The following is a 14,660-nucleotide window of genomic DNA, read 5'->3' on the forward strand; positions in this document are numbered from 1 at the left end:
CACGATCTCTGCAGTTTACATCCCGGGCGTAGAAAACTGGGAAGCAGATTTTCTCAGTCATCAGGGCATGGACGCACGGCAATGGTCTCTTCACCCAGACGTGTTTCGAGAGATCTGTCGCCGCTGGGGAACGCCGGACGTCGATCTCATGGCGTCACGACACAACAACAAAGTCCCGGCATTCATGGCCCGGTCCCAAGATCAGAGCCCTGGCGGCGGACGCATTAGTTCAGGATTGGTCGCAGTTTCGACTGTCTTATGTATTTCCTCCTCTGGCGATGCTGCCCAGAGTGTTACGCAAGATCAGGTCCGACTGTCGTCGCGCCATTCTCGTCGCTCCAGATTGGCCGAGGCGATCGTGGTACCCGGATCTGTGGCATCTCACGGTGGGTCAACCGTGGGCGCTTCCAGACTGCCCAGACTTGCTGTCACAAGGGCCGTTTTTCCATCTAAATTCTGTGGCCCTCAACCTGACTGTGTGGCCATTGAGTCTTGGCTCCTAGCGTCTTCAGGATTATCTCAGGATGTCATTGCCACTATGAGACAGGCCAGGAAACCAACGTCCGCCAAGATCTATTATAGATCTTGGCGGATCTTCTTATCCTGGTGCTCTGATAATGGTTTTTCTCCCTTGCCGTTTGCCTTACCCACTTTTCTTTCATTCCTTCAATCCGGAATGGACAAGGGTTTGTCACTCTGCTCTCTCAAGGGACAAGTATCGGCGCTCTCCGTATTTTTTCAAAAGCGCCTGGCCAGGCTTCCGCAGGTCCGCACGTTCCTGCAGGGAGTTTGCCACATAGTCCCACCTTACAAGCGTCCGCTGGAACCCTGGGACCTTAACAGGGTGCTAACGGCTCTTCAGAATCCACCTTTCGAGCCGCTGCGGGATGTCTCTTTATCACGTCTTTCGCAGAAGGTGGCATTTCTAGTGGCAGTTACATCACTCCGGAGAGTGTCTGAGCTTGCAGCGCTGTCATGCAAAGCCCCCTTCCTGGTTTTTCACCAGGATAAGGTGGTTCTGCGTCCTGTCCCGGAATTTCTCCCTAAGGTGGTATCTCCTTTTCATCTCAATCAGGATATCTCCTTACCTTCATTTTGCCCTAATCCAATTCACCAATGCGAAAAGGATTTGCACTCATTAGATCTAGTGAGGGCACTCCGGTTCTACGTGTCTCGCACAGCGCCCCTGCGCCGTTCAGATGCGCTCTTTGTCCTTGTCGCTGGCCAGCGTAGGGGTTCGCAGGCTTCCAAGTCAACCTTGGCTCGGTGGATCAAGGAACCGATTCTTGAAGCCTACCGTTCTTCTGGGCTTCCGCTTCCTTCAGGGCTGAAAGCCCATTCTACCAGAGCCGTGGGTGCGTCCTGGGCATTGCGGCACCGGGCTACGGCTCAGCAAGTGTCAGGCAGCTACCTGGTCTAGTCTGCACACTTTCACGAAACACTATCAGGTGCATACCTATGCTTCGGCAGACGCCAGTCTAGGTAGGCGAGTCCTTCAGGCGGCGGTTGCCTACCTGTAAGAGGGGGCCGTTTCGGCTCTTTTTATCGAGGTATTCTTTTACCCACCCAGGGACTGCTTTTGGACGTCCCAATTGTCTGGGTCTCCCAATGGAGCGACAAAGAAGAAGGGAATTTTGTTTACTTACCGTAAATTCCTTTTCTTTGTCGCTCCATTGGGAGACCCAGACAATTGGGGTGTATAGCTTCTGCCTCCGGAGGCCACACAAAGTATTACACTTTAAAAAGTGTAACCCCTCCCCTCTGCCTATACACCCTCCCGTGCATCACGGGCTCCTCAGTTTTTATGCTTTGTGTGGAGGAGGCACACATCCACTCATGCTCCCATTTTAATCAGCAGCAGCTGCTGATTTTATCGGTTGGAAAAAAAGAGGGCCCCCACAGGGCCCCCGGCATGCTCCCTTCTCACCCTACTAAGTCGGCGGTGCTGTTAAGGTTGAGGTACCCATTGCGGGTACAGAGGCTGGAGCAACATGCCGTTTTCCTTCACCATCCCTTAGAGGCTCTGGAAGAAGTGGGATCCTAACCGGTCATCCATTCACTGGGACCGGGCTCCCTCCGCAGCCCCTGTGGGAATCTGCCGGACAGGAGACTTGGTATCATCAGGGACAGGGCCCTGCATCTAAAGGTACTCTGTGTCCCCATGGGGACGGTGCATGGAGCGCTTGTTTCACAGACGCTGCAGCTGCTGCTGGTTTTGTGACGACCGGGACTTCCGCGCCGACCCCGCCTGTTTGTCGGCCGCGGTATTAAATTTAGTCCCCGGCTTCATGCGGCCTAGTACCATAACTCCCGCCCCCGGGCCTGCCAGTCAGGGGTAAGGGCGGGACGGTCGACCTGACGTCGGCAGTGAGGGCTGGAGCATACTTTAGGTTTTCTCCCCCCCCTCACTGATCACTGTGGGGCACCAGATTCCCGCACTTTACTAGTCGCCGCCCACGGCTCCCTCCTCCCCTGAGAGCTCCGGCAGCCATTTTTACAACACATTCTGCCGGTGGAGGATTTCACGAACGAGCTCTGCAGCTCTGGGAGGCCCAAGGCAGGGAATCTGATGGACACACACCGCTTTGGGCGGTCGGTAAGCCACACCGGTCACCCGGTGCTTGTCCCCCTAGGGTGCCGAAGTGTGTGTGTATATATATATATATATATACATATATATATAATATTTGTATACATTTTCTCTGTTCGGCCGCATTGTTTTGCTTTTGGCTATATACCCTCAGTGATCACTCTCCTAGGAGTCAACAGCATGTCGTCCACAAGGAGCAAGGGTGCCAAGACACACAGGGTTATTTTGCAACCTGTACCTCTTGTGCGGCTATGTTACCTGCAGGTTCCACCTACCCTCACTGTGAGCAATGCTCGGCCCCTGTTGCACTCACTCAGCCGGAGCCTCGGGCACTAGTGGGACCCTCGGCTCAGGCAGAACCGCCTGCTTCCCCTGTCCAGGTGGCAGGGACAGAGTTTGCAGTTTTTGCTGAGAAACTCTGAGTCGCTTTCACAATCCATGGCTCAGTCTATGGACAAATGGTCTGCTAAGCTACTAGAAGCCTTGCAGTCCAGATCGGTCCTTACACAGGCCCCGGGCACTGTTGGATCATCGCCTCCAGGCCCTTCTCGGTTGCGCCGCAGCGTGCTCCCGGGGTGGTCCCTAGGTCTCACGTGGAGGACTCCGGCATGGACCACAGTCCCAGACCGGCTAAGCGGGCTCGCTGGGAATCTTCCCCGACTTCCTCACGCTGCTCGGGGTCTCAGCTTGAGGACTCTCTGGAGGATGAGGCGGATGTTGCAGCTCAGGGCTCTGACCCTGACGTTGCTCTCAATCTTGATACACCTGAAGGGGACGCCATAGTAAATGACCTTATAGCGTCCATCAACCAGGTGCTAGATCTTTCTCCCCCAACTCCACCTATAGAGGAGTCGGCTTCGCAGCAGGAGAAACACCAGTTTAGGTTTCCCAAACGTACACGGAGTGCGTTTTTCGATCACTCTAACTTCAGAGATGCTGTCCAGAAGCACAGAGCATTTCCGGACAAGCGCTTTACTAAGCGCCTTAATGACACACGTTACCCCTTCCCCTCTGACGTAGTTAAGGGTTGGGCTCAATGTCCCAAGGTGGATCCTCCAGTCTCTAGACTGGCGGCTAGATCTGTAGTATCAGTTGCAGATGGATCATCGCTCAAGGATGCCACTGACAGGCAAGATAGAGCTCCTGATGAAATCCATCTATGAAGCCACAGGCGCGTCTTTTGCCCCGGCCTTTGCAGCCGTGTGGGCACTCCAAGCTATCTCAGCTTGTCTGTCTGAGATTAATGCGGTCACACGTACCTCTGCTCCGCAAGTTGCGTCTTTGACTTCTCAGGCGTCGGTTTTTTCGTCCTACGCCATGAACGCCGTCCTGGACTCTGCTAGCCGTACAGCGGTAGCATCCGCTAATTCGGTAGAAGTCCGCAGGGCTATGTGGCTACGCGAATGGAAGGCAGACTCTGCTTCCAAGAAGTTCTTAACCGGTTTGCCGTTTTCTGGCGACCGATTGTTTGGCGAGCGATTGGATAAAATTATTAAGGAATCCAAGGGAAAGGACTCGTCCTTACCCCAGTCCAAACCGAAGAGACCTCAGCTACGGAAAATTCAATCGAGGTTTCGGTCCTTTCGGCCCTCAGCCAAGTCCCAATCCTCCTCGTCCAACAGGCCAGAGAAGGGCCAGAGGAACTCTTATGCGTGGCGGTCTAAGTCACGTCCCCAAAAAGCCGCCGGAGGCAATGCCTCCAAGGCGGCCTCCTCATGACTTTCGGCCTCCCCAAACCGCATCCTCGGTCGGTGGCAGGCTCTCTCGCTTTTGCGACGCCTGGTGGCCACATGTCCAAGACCGATGGGTGAGAGACATTCTGTCTCACGGTTACAGGACAGAGTTCAGCTCTTTCTTCAGGGCCAGTCACACCCCTTGAGGCGACTCATGCACTTCCTGGGGAAGATGGTGGCAGCAATGGAGGCAGTCCCCTTTGCGCAGTTTCATCTGCGCCCACTCCAATGGGACATTCTCCGCAAATGGGACAGGAGGTCGACGTCCCTAGACAGGAACGTCTCTTTCCCTGGCAGCCAAAACCTCTCTTCAGTGGTGGCTTCTTCCCACTTCTCTGTCGCAGGGAAAATCCTTCCTGCCCCCATCCTGGGCTGTGGTCACGACGGACGCGAGTCTGTCAGGGTGGGGAGCGGTTTTTCTCCACCACAGGGCTCAGGGAACCTGGACTCCGACAGAGTCCTCCCTTCAGATCAATGTTCTGGAGATAAGGGCAGTGTATCTAGCCCTAAAGGCGTTCCATCGGTGGCTGGAGGGCAGGCAGATCCGCATACAGTCGGACAACGCCACGGCGGTCGCGTTCATCAACCACCAGGGCGGCACGCGCAGCCGTCAAGCCTTCCAGGAAGTCCGGCGGATTCTGCTGTGGGTGGAGGCCACAGCCTCCACCATCTCCGCAGTTCACATCCCGGGTGTAGAAAACTGGGAAGCAGACTTTCTCAGTCGCCAGGGCATGGACGCGGATCAAGGAACCGATTCTTGAAGCCTACCGTTCTTCTGGGCTTCCGCTTCCTTTGGGGCTGAAAGCCCATTCTACCAGAGCCGTGGGTGCGTCCTGGGCACTGCGGCACCGGGCTACGGCTCAGCAGGTGTGTCAGGCAGCTACCTGGTCTAGTCTGCACACTTTCACGAAACACTATCAGGTGCATACCTATGCTTCGGCAGACGCCAGTCTAGGTAGGCGAGTCCTTCAGGCGGCGGTTGCCCACCTGTAAGAGGGGGTCGTTTTCGGCTCTTTTTATCAAGGTATTCTTTTACCCACCCAGGGACTGCTTTTGGACGTCCCAATTGTCTGGGTCTCCCAATGGAGCGACAAAGAAGAAGGGAATTTTGTTTACTTACCGTAAATTCCTTTTCTTCTAGCTCCTATTGGGAGACCCAGCACCCGCCCCTGTGCCCTTCGGGCTGTTTGTTCTTTTGTGCACACATGTTGTTCATGTTGAATTGTTCTTTTGGTTCATGGTTTTCAGTTCTCCGAACATCCTTCGGATTGAATTTGCCTTAGACCAATTTATAAGTTTTCCTCCTTCCTGCTTTTGCACCAAAACTGAGGAGCCCGTGATGCATGGGAGGGTGTATAGGCAGAGGGGAGGGGTTACACTTTTAAAGTGTAATACTTTGTGTGGCCTCCGGAGGCAGAAGCTATACACCCAATTGTCTGGGTCTCCCAATAGGAGCTAGAAGAAAAGGAATTTACGGTAAGTAAACAAAATTCCCTTTTTTGTATATGGTTAGCTATTGAGAAGACAATACATTATAGCAAAGCTAGTCAGTTGTGATAAATACATCCTTTCCGCTTTTGCATTTTAAAGTCGTCTTTTCTACGCAGCAAATTGCACAGAGTCTAAAGGAGGAGCAGAAGAGGCTGCAGTCTCCGGATGCATCGTTTTCTGATGTCCATCTAGAAGATGCAGAAGGCACTAATCTCATCAAAAGTGGTACGACTCATAATATCCGTTTTACTCTGGTTATTTGGGTCCTGATAAGACAGGTGTACTTACCATAGCAGCAATAAAACAGGTCTCGTATGATTGTGCAGTTGATGACTATCTACCCAAATCTATCAAATTGAAAGAGGATCTGCCTCCCGATCATAAGTGGCTATTGTTTGCTTCTATTACATACCCACGGTTACCCTGAGTATTTTGAGTTGTTTTTTTTTTTTTTCTTGTTCAAAATTTCCTGTATTTTACAAATAGGCGGAGCTCACAGGATTCGTTGGGGGCGTATCTTTAGGCTGTTCTGCATTAATGTTTTAAGCCACACCCCCTTGGTAAATATCATAAAAATTACCACTAAATGAAAAGAACATATCTCTGGGACCACATGGGGGATTTAAAATAAAAATAAACACAATAAAATAGAATATTGGGAATATTGCGGATAAAATCCTATCCCGCACTGTCCACTGTCACCCTGCGGCAGGTCCTCTGAGTATAATCTAAGTGCACATCTGCTTTTGGTTATGGCCGTGGTTTTCTTCATTTCCCTCCTATTTTCCGTACACAGGGCAAATTGAAATTGATTAATTTTGTTTTTTAAGACCACTTGCCGTGAGCGTGGATCCTTGAATTTATCTACTTGATGGCTTTCCCTTTGTGTAGTGATATTGATCACTTTCTACCAGCATAGAAAATATTCATAGACAAGGGGAAAGCTTCTCACTAGTTTCAATATCCCGGGGAGGCTGAAAAACTCTTCACAAAGGCCATTTATCATTATCTGCTAAACATACCATGGTTTGAGTCATGTTTGATTCGGTGTTTCCATGGCAGCGACATTTGGAAACGTTTCCTCGGAGTAGCTCAAGTGTAAATTGCTGTTTGTGTTATCAAGAAATTAATTGTGGAGGGAGCAGAAGAATGGCTGCACAAAGATCGCGTGAGCTCTTTTGGAGGAGAACCGGGGAGAAACGGTAGAGTTGTGGTCCACGTATCGGCACCCTTTGTATTCAAACAAAAAGAACAATATTTTCCAAATTAAGTAGCTACCAGATATTCTGTAATATTTAGTGGCATGTCCTAATACAAAGCTGACCTGTTGCATATGGGCATTCATTTATACATGACATGGATAGGATTAGACTCCCTATGCTTTGTTGTACAACCTTGGGCAACAACGAGAACCTCCATCTTTTCTGTTGTCGTCTGTGAGCTTCTTGCGCCTGTCTGCTAGGAGATTCTTGATTGTTTGCAGTGTCCTTTTCCCAATAGCTCTTTACAAAGATTGTCATTTGAATTCAGGTTTGGACTTCTTGCCGATCAGGTTAAAGGGAAACGGTCACCAGATTTCTCCCTATTAAACTAAAAGAATCCCCCCCTTCTGCAGCTCCTGGTTGCATTCTATGAAGGTGCACCTTGGCCCGGACTTCCCTTCCAGACCCCAAAAATAGCTTTATAAAACTTGGTCGTTAGGTATGCTAATTACCTTGGTTGGCCAGATGGGCGTGCTCATTTTCTGCTCCTGTCCCCCCTCCTACCGCTGATCGCCGTCCTCCTTTCTATTGACGTGATGACGCCTCCGTCATCCTCCTCGTTGCATTTTCAAATCTCGCACCTGTGCAGTTAGGTCGGCTTGTTCACCCTGCCATATCGCGAGCAGAGCAAAAAACATAGCTGCCCTTGCTCGCACCGGTGAGCTAAATGCACAAGCGCGAGATTATGGTCGGCGCTGTGCATGACCTCACCAGCACCATGCTAGTACCCGCCCATAATCTCGCGCCTGCGCATTTAGCTCACCTCCGTGTGCGAGGGCAGCTATGTTTTCTGCTCTGTCCACGATATAGAGCGAACTGCGCCTCCGCGAGCCGACCTAACTGCACAGGCGCGAGATTTAGAAATGCGATGAGGGTGATGGAGGGTGTCATCCCGTCAATCAAGAAAGGAGGACGCCCATCTGGCCAACACAGGTAATTAGCATACCTAACGGCCAAGTTTTATAAAGTTATTTTTGGGGTCTGGAAGGGGAGTCAGGGCCAAGATGAACCTTCATAGAATGCAGTCCAGGAGCTGCAGAAAGGGATTCTTTTAGTTTAATAGTGAAAAATCTGGTGACCGGTTACCTTTAACCCCTTCCTGCCAATGTTTTATTTTTTCTTATTTTTCCTTTTTCCCTTCCACATGCATTCGAGGGCTTGTTTTTTGCAGGACGAGTTGTACTTTTCATTAACACCAATCATGTTATGTGGTGTACTGGCCAGCGGGGAAAAAAATTCCCAAATGCAGCGAAATTGTGAAAAAAAAAAAGCGCAATTCTGCAATTTTTTTTTTTTTTTCTCATTTACCAGTTTGGTTAATTAATTTTGTGTTTTGATTGGATTTTTACAGACTTTGAGATACAAACATGTAGTATTTAAATGTCTTTATTTTTAATGGGGATGGGGAAGCGAGGAGGTGATTTGAACTTTTATAGATATATTTCTTATTTTTAAACTTTTTTTTTTTTTTTTTGTGGTTAGTCCTAATAGAGGACTTGAGCCTGCGATCAGCCAATCGCTTGTACTATATACAGTAATGCTGATAAGAACGCTAGCTACAGGCTGGTTTTCACAGAAGAACCGTCATGTTAGGTACCTTCCTTTTAACAGACCTCCGGCCATCATGACTACCCATCAGCACCTCTTGATCATGTCACGGGTTTGCTGATGGGCTCATAGAATGACATGCGCCCATGCTGGCATGCTATGAAGATATATTTCTTCCCATATGACGGCCTGTGCTCCCAGCTGCTGACTGAGCTCTTGTCAGTTGACACACAGGTCTCAGGAGCTATATATCTTCAGTTTTCAGTCTGTACTGACATGTGACTATAATGGGCTGCAGTTTGAATTATACCAGGGATGCCATGTTATCTCTTTCCCAGAGAATTCTTTTAAGGTGGAAGGACCAATATGTGACACCATTAGTAAAAAATAACAACTTTGACTAAGCATGAATGATACATGACTCTGCCAATAACATGGCAGGCGACCTAAACTAGCCACTTATAAGTTTTAAGCACCAATCTGGGTGCTCAAATCAAGATGTACACAGATGCCAAAGAGCCCATGTTAAAGGACAGTATGAGTCTTTGGTTTTCAGTATTTTATGAGTCGACCATCAGGGTTTTCGCTAGGGGGGGTACTCTGGTGCCGGGACTACGGATACTTTACTCTCGATGGGGTTATCACAGGTGGTCGGTCCAGGCTTCGTGCCCTGGGCGCTCACTCTGCGGCTGTGGAATGGGGTACAGGGATGATTTTGGGGATATAAGTGACGCCACTTGTGGTGTCTAGTAAGCGAGATATACCAGCGCTGCGCGCGGCCGACCTCTGAGGCGATGGTGACGGCAGCTTAAGATCTCTCAGCTCCCCACAGGTGGAGCTATTTTACCTCAGGGCAGCGGGTTGCTGACCAGGAGGGAAGCGACCAAGCGGTGATGGCTGCCTTCTTCTGACGTCACAGGGTCCTGTCGAACGGCGGAGAGACGACACACAGAGTCCACATCAGCTTAAACAAGTCCTTTTTACTGGCATCTGGTTTGTTTTGCACAGTACACAGCAGAAACCGTTCTGTTACCAGAAGGCCAGTGGTCACAAATTTCGGAGGAGATTTAACCCCTTAACGACCGCGGGCCGTAAAATTACGTCCTAAATGACATAATCTTACTGCCCGCGGTCCTCCGGCGGCAGCATGCCGCGATCGGCACACATCTCAGCTGATTTTCACAGCTGAGATGTGTGCCTGCTAGGCACGAGCAGAATCGTTATCTGCTCGTGCCGATTAACCCCTTATAATGGCGCTGTCAATACATGACAGCGCCATTATAAGCGCAATCGCGGTAAAGTTTTACTTACCGCCGAAACCGGAAGTCACGTGACGCGATCACGTGACTCCCGATAGTTGTCATGGTAGTACAGGGTCATGTGATGACTCCTGTACTACACATGAATTGGTTTCACTTTCGCTGTGCCCGGGGCACAGCAAAAGAGAAAGACAGCGTATCTGCTGTTTACAGCCTTCCAGCTGTGATCAGCAGATACTGCAGAGCGATCGGAATGCTGATCGCAATAGCCCCCTAGGGGGACTAGTAAAATAAAAAAAAAAAGTAAAAAAATAAGTTTTAAAAAATTAAAAAAAAACAAAAAAACCTAAAAGTTCAAATCACCCCCCATTCGCCCCATTGAAAATTAAAGGGTTAAAAAAATAAAAAATATACACACATTTGGTATCGCCGCGTTCAGAAACGCCCGATCTATCAAAATATAAAATCAATTAATCTGATCAGTAAACGGCGTAGCGGCAAAAAAATTCCAAACGCCAAAACGACGTTTTTTTGTCGCCACAACTTTTGCGCAAAATGCAATAAGAGGCGATCAAAACGTAGCATCTGCGCAAAAATGGTACCGTTAAAAACGTCAGCTCGAGACGCAAAAAATAAGCCGTCATTGAGCCTAAGATCCCGAAAAATGAGAACGCTACGGGTCACGGAATATGGCGTAAAACGTGCGCCACTTTTTTCGGACAAACTTCCGATTTTTTTTTAACCCCTTATATAAAAGTAAACCTATACATGTTTGGTGTCTACGAACTCGCACTGACCTGAGGCATCACACCCACACATCAGTTTTACCATATAGTGAACACAGTGAATAAAATATCTCAAAAACTATAGTGCTATCGCACTTTTTTTGCAATTTTTCAGCATTTGGAATTTTTTTGCCATTTTCTAGTACACAATATGGTAAAACTGATGGTTTCATTTAAAAGTACAGCTCGTTCCGCAAAAAATGAGCCCTCACATGACCATATTGACTGAAAAATAAAAAAGTTACGTCTCTCAGAAAAAGAATGGCGAAAAAAAAAAACGGAAAGCGAAAAATCGGCCGGTCGTGAAAGGGTTAATGAGTGTCTCTCTGTGAGGTAACCTTTCTATGTCTCTTTCTCGGTCCCTGCTCTGAGGGCTTTGTGACTCCCTCTTTTACGCACTCGTTAGTCTCGTCACTGGTTTTCCCAGGAGTCTGATGCTGCACGATTTCTTTATCTATCCCGCAACAGCGTCGTGAACTTGGCTTGGGGTTAGTAGTCAGACTCTTGATGGGTACCGGGACTCCTCTAATTTAGGATCCCAGGTTAACAGTCAATGGTTTGGGGATAAACCTGACAAACCTCCTCGGTTCCGTTATACCGGTGTCGACCTGAACTCTTCAGCCGGCTCTAGCCAGACCTAAAGCGTCCCCTTTTCGTCTGGGTTACTCCTTTTCCTGTGTCTTTCTTTTCTTTTGAGGTACCCTCGCTCAGGACGTCTGGCCTATGTTATTTATAGCCCTTCTTTCAGTCATCAATTTACTCTTGTCTCTTCTTGTCACTCCTTACTGACTGACTGTTAACTAACTGTTAATCAGTCGTCCTGTCAGACGTCGCGTCTCACGCTCCAGCTAGGCTCCACCCCCCTATGGACCGACTATATAAACAGTCCCAGGAATATGAAGGTAGGGGCTGCTGAGTCAATGTTACTCAATCTAATATAAGACTCTGCATTTCCTCTCTTTCACCTGTGACCAAAGGGCACTGCACCTTGATGTTAAGGTGCTGTATTCCCCTGTAGCGCCTAACCACAGGGGCGCCACATTTACATGTCATTTTAACTGTTTAAGACCCTCTGCAATTATGCGTTTCATACACGTGGTATGTTTGCTAGAACAGAGGAGATCAGCTAAAACTGTCAATATACCAGTTTGTCACCTGTGGCTGTTAGAGCATGTTGGACGTTGTTTCAGAATACGATAGTTTAATTCTTGCGTTACTGACCCCTTCTATGAAACTAGTGGTGCAGTAGACATGAGATCTACCCAAGATACAGTAGCTGAACTCTATATTCAGCTATCTCTGGCAGTTCCATAAGAATGAATGCTTGACCTTATTTGCTGCGTTAGAAAATCCTGTTTTGGCGATCAGGGGGGGTCCCTGCGATTGGCCCTCCAGTAATTAATAAGTAATTCTTATGCATACATAGTAACCTAACTTGGCACAACCCCTTTGCCAATGATGGAAGGATTATAGGATATATGAGAATGGGGCAAAGATGTACGGAGGGGAAACATAATGGACAACCTTATACAGTGGAACCTCGCTTAACGAGTAACCCACTTAACGAGAATTTCGCTTAACAAGCAAAGCTTTCTGTAAATTTGTAACCCGGTTTATGAGAAAGCTTTGCTGTACGAGCAAAATCCTCACCGCACACACTTACGGTTCTGTACATCCACTGCGCTCTGACCCGCACTTGCAGTCCACACATGTACACACATGTACACACATGTACACACATGTACACACATGTACACACACAGTATTATGCTCACCTTACCTTCCGTTCCACCGCCGGTCTCATGGTTCTTGTAGTTCCCGAGTACATCGCGACGTCCTCGCGGCGAACTAAAAGTACCATGAGGCCGGCGGTGGAACGGAAGGTAAGATGAGCATGTAATATGTGTACCTTCCGTTTCATCGCCGACCTCCTGGGTGCTGTAGTTCGCCGCTCCGCTCCAGGCTGTGCATCGGCATCCATAGCGACGAAGCAGGAACTTCCTGTCACCGCTACTCAAAGGCAGCGCGCTGGCCAATCAGAGGCAAGCGGCTCTGCCTTTGACGTCAGCGCGCTGGGATAGGAAGTTCCTCCCTCGTCGTTATGGTAACCCGATACACAGCCCGTACCGGAGAACAGCAAGTCCCAGGAGACCAGCGATGGAACGGAAAGTAAGGTGAGCATATAATGTTTGTGTGTGCTTGTGTGTGCGCGTTTGTGTGTTTGTGTGCGTTTGTGTGGAATGACACAATAGGGGACCAGGATGGGACATTTAACAAGTTGTGGAACGAATTGTCTGCATTGCAATGATTTCCTATGGGAAATCTTGCTTTGCTGAACTAGTAACTTGGTTAACAAGCACACTCCCAGAACGGATTCTTCTCGTTAAGCAAGGTTCCACTGTATGTCATTGTTCGTCTCACTTGCTCTGTTTCCTTGTTTAGCAAATTGGACACTGTTTCTTATCATGGTACTGTTTCTACATCCTCCTCTTTAGATCTCCAGTCCAAGCTTATAGTTTATAAAGTGTCACTTTATTTAGTTGTTAGAAGGTTCCCCTTTTACGGGGTTTTCACATCTGTAACACTTCTTGTTCCTAACTGTAGTGTGACTTCTTATAGGCTCCTCGGATTCTTTAGGTCTTCGACCACAGAACACAATATCCCCGGCTGATCTGCATGGCATGTGGTACCCAACAGTAAGGAGGACCCTGGTTTGTCTCTCCAAGTTGTACAGATGCATTGATGTAAGTTAAATACAAAATCATTGGCTTAGCATTGCAAAAGTACAAGAAACTCTATACATTTGGTTAGTCACTGAAAAAGTTTTTCTAAGCACTTTTGTCACAAAACCTGAAGGATTTCCTTGTACCAGAAAAAAAATGAGATTCCTGCGCATTTTTTTTTATTTTTTGCAGATTTCAGTCTGCAGCAAGTCGGTTCTTGCAGTGTTTTTCTGCAGATTTCACTCATATTAATGAATAGGGAAAAATCTGCAAGAAAAATGAAGGTTAAAAACTTAACAAACGCTCATATTTTACGCTGTTTTTCTTGCCAACACATAAGGATTTGCAGCAGAAAATTAAACATGCGCACGTACCCTAAGAGAAACAAACGCCAAAGAGCACAAATATTTATTGGTAGCAATAGTAGATAGCAGCTGTTAGGCCTAAGCCACACGGCATGAAAATCGGTGCGAGTGGAGGGCGATAAAAAAATCGCATTCCACTCAGATCAATATTAGCCTGTGTGTCCGCGCACATGAGCGATTATTTTCTCAGCCCTAATCAGACCGAGAAAACAAGCGCAGCATGCTGCGACTGTAATGTGAGACTTTCTCTCGCTCCCATTCAAGTTTATGGGGCAAGAGAAAAATCGCACTGCAGTCGCGGTACACCGGTGTTCTGCGAGTGCAGGGCTAGAATGGCAATAGCTGACAACGGAGGAGAGATGGAGAGAGAGCCGGCCCGCCCCTCCTCAGAGAGAGCCGGCCCGCCCCTCCTCAGAGAGAGCCGGCCCGCCCCTCCTCAGAGAGAGCCGGCCCGCCCCTCCTCAGAGAGAGCCGGCCCGCCCCTCCTCAGAGAGAGCCGGCCCGCCCCTCCTCAGAGAGAGCCGGCCCGCCCCTCCTCAGAGAGAGCCGGCCCGCCCCTCCTCAGAGAGAGCCGGCCCGCCCCTCCTCAGAGAGAGCCGGCCCGCCCCTCCTCAGAGAGAGCCGGCCCGCCCCTCCTCAGAGAGAGCCGAGTGTCATGCGAGGGAATCGCAGTAATCCTCGTGTGGCCCCAGCCTTAGGGGTTGTCCGGGCATTAAAATTGACTGCCTATTCCTAGGTTTGCCATCAATATTAGATTGGGCGATGACTATCGTTGTCCCCCCACCCCCCCTTACCCTCCTCCTTTTAGGTGTTGAAGTGGCAGTGACAGAGCTTTGTACATTTAATGGTCCCGGTGTCTGATATTACAGATATATTCAATATAATATGACATGAAAGGGGAGAT

At 48.9% G+C, this 14,660-nt stretch overlaps 1 protein-coding gene across 1 annotated transcript in view; it reads left to right on the top strand.

Annotated features, from left to right (window-relative positions):
* The window catches only part of COG3 (component of oligomeric golgi complex 3), a 234,030-nt gene that overhangs the window by 99,345 nt on the left and 120,025 nt on the right, over positions 1 to 14,660 (top strand). Inside the window, exons 14-15 of the mRNA XM_075336880.1 lie at positions 5,931 to 6,039; positions 13,288 to 13,412. Of these exons, the coding sequence (XP_075192995.1) occupies positions 5,931 to 6,039; positions 13,288 to 13,412 (234 nt within the window). The remainder of the gene's footprint in view (positions 1 to 5,930; positions 6,040 to 13,287; positions 13,413 to 14,660) is intronic.

Source organism: Anomaloglossus baeobatrachus, chromosome 2 (assembly GCF_048569485.1).
Source record: "Anomaloglossus baeobatrachus isolate aAnoBae1 chromosome 2, aAnoBae1.hap1, whole genome shotgun sequence".
Lineage (NCBI taxonomy): Eukaryota > Metazoa > Chordata > Amphibia > Anura > Aromobatidae > Anomaloglossus > Anomaloglossus baeobatrachus.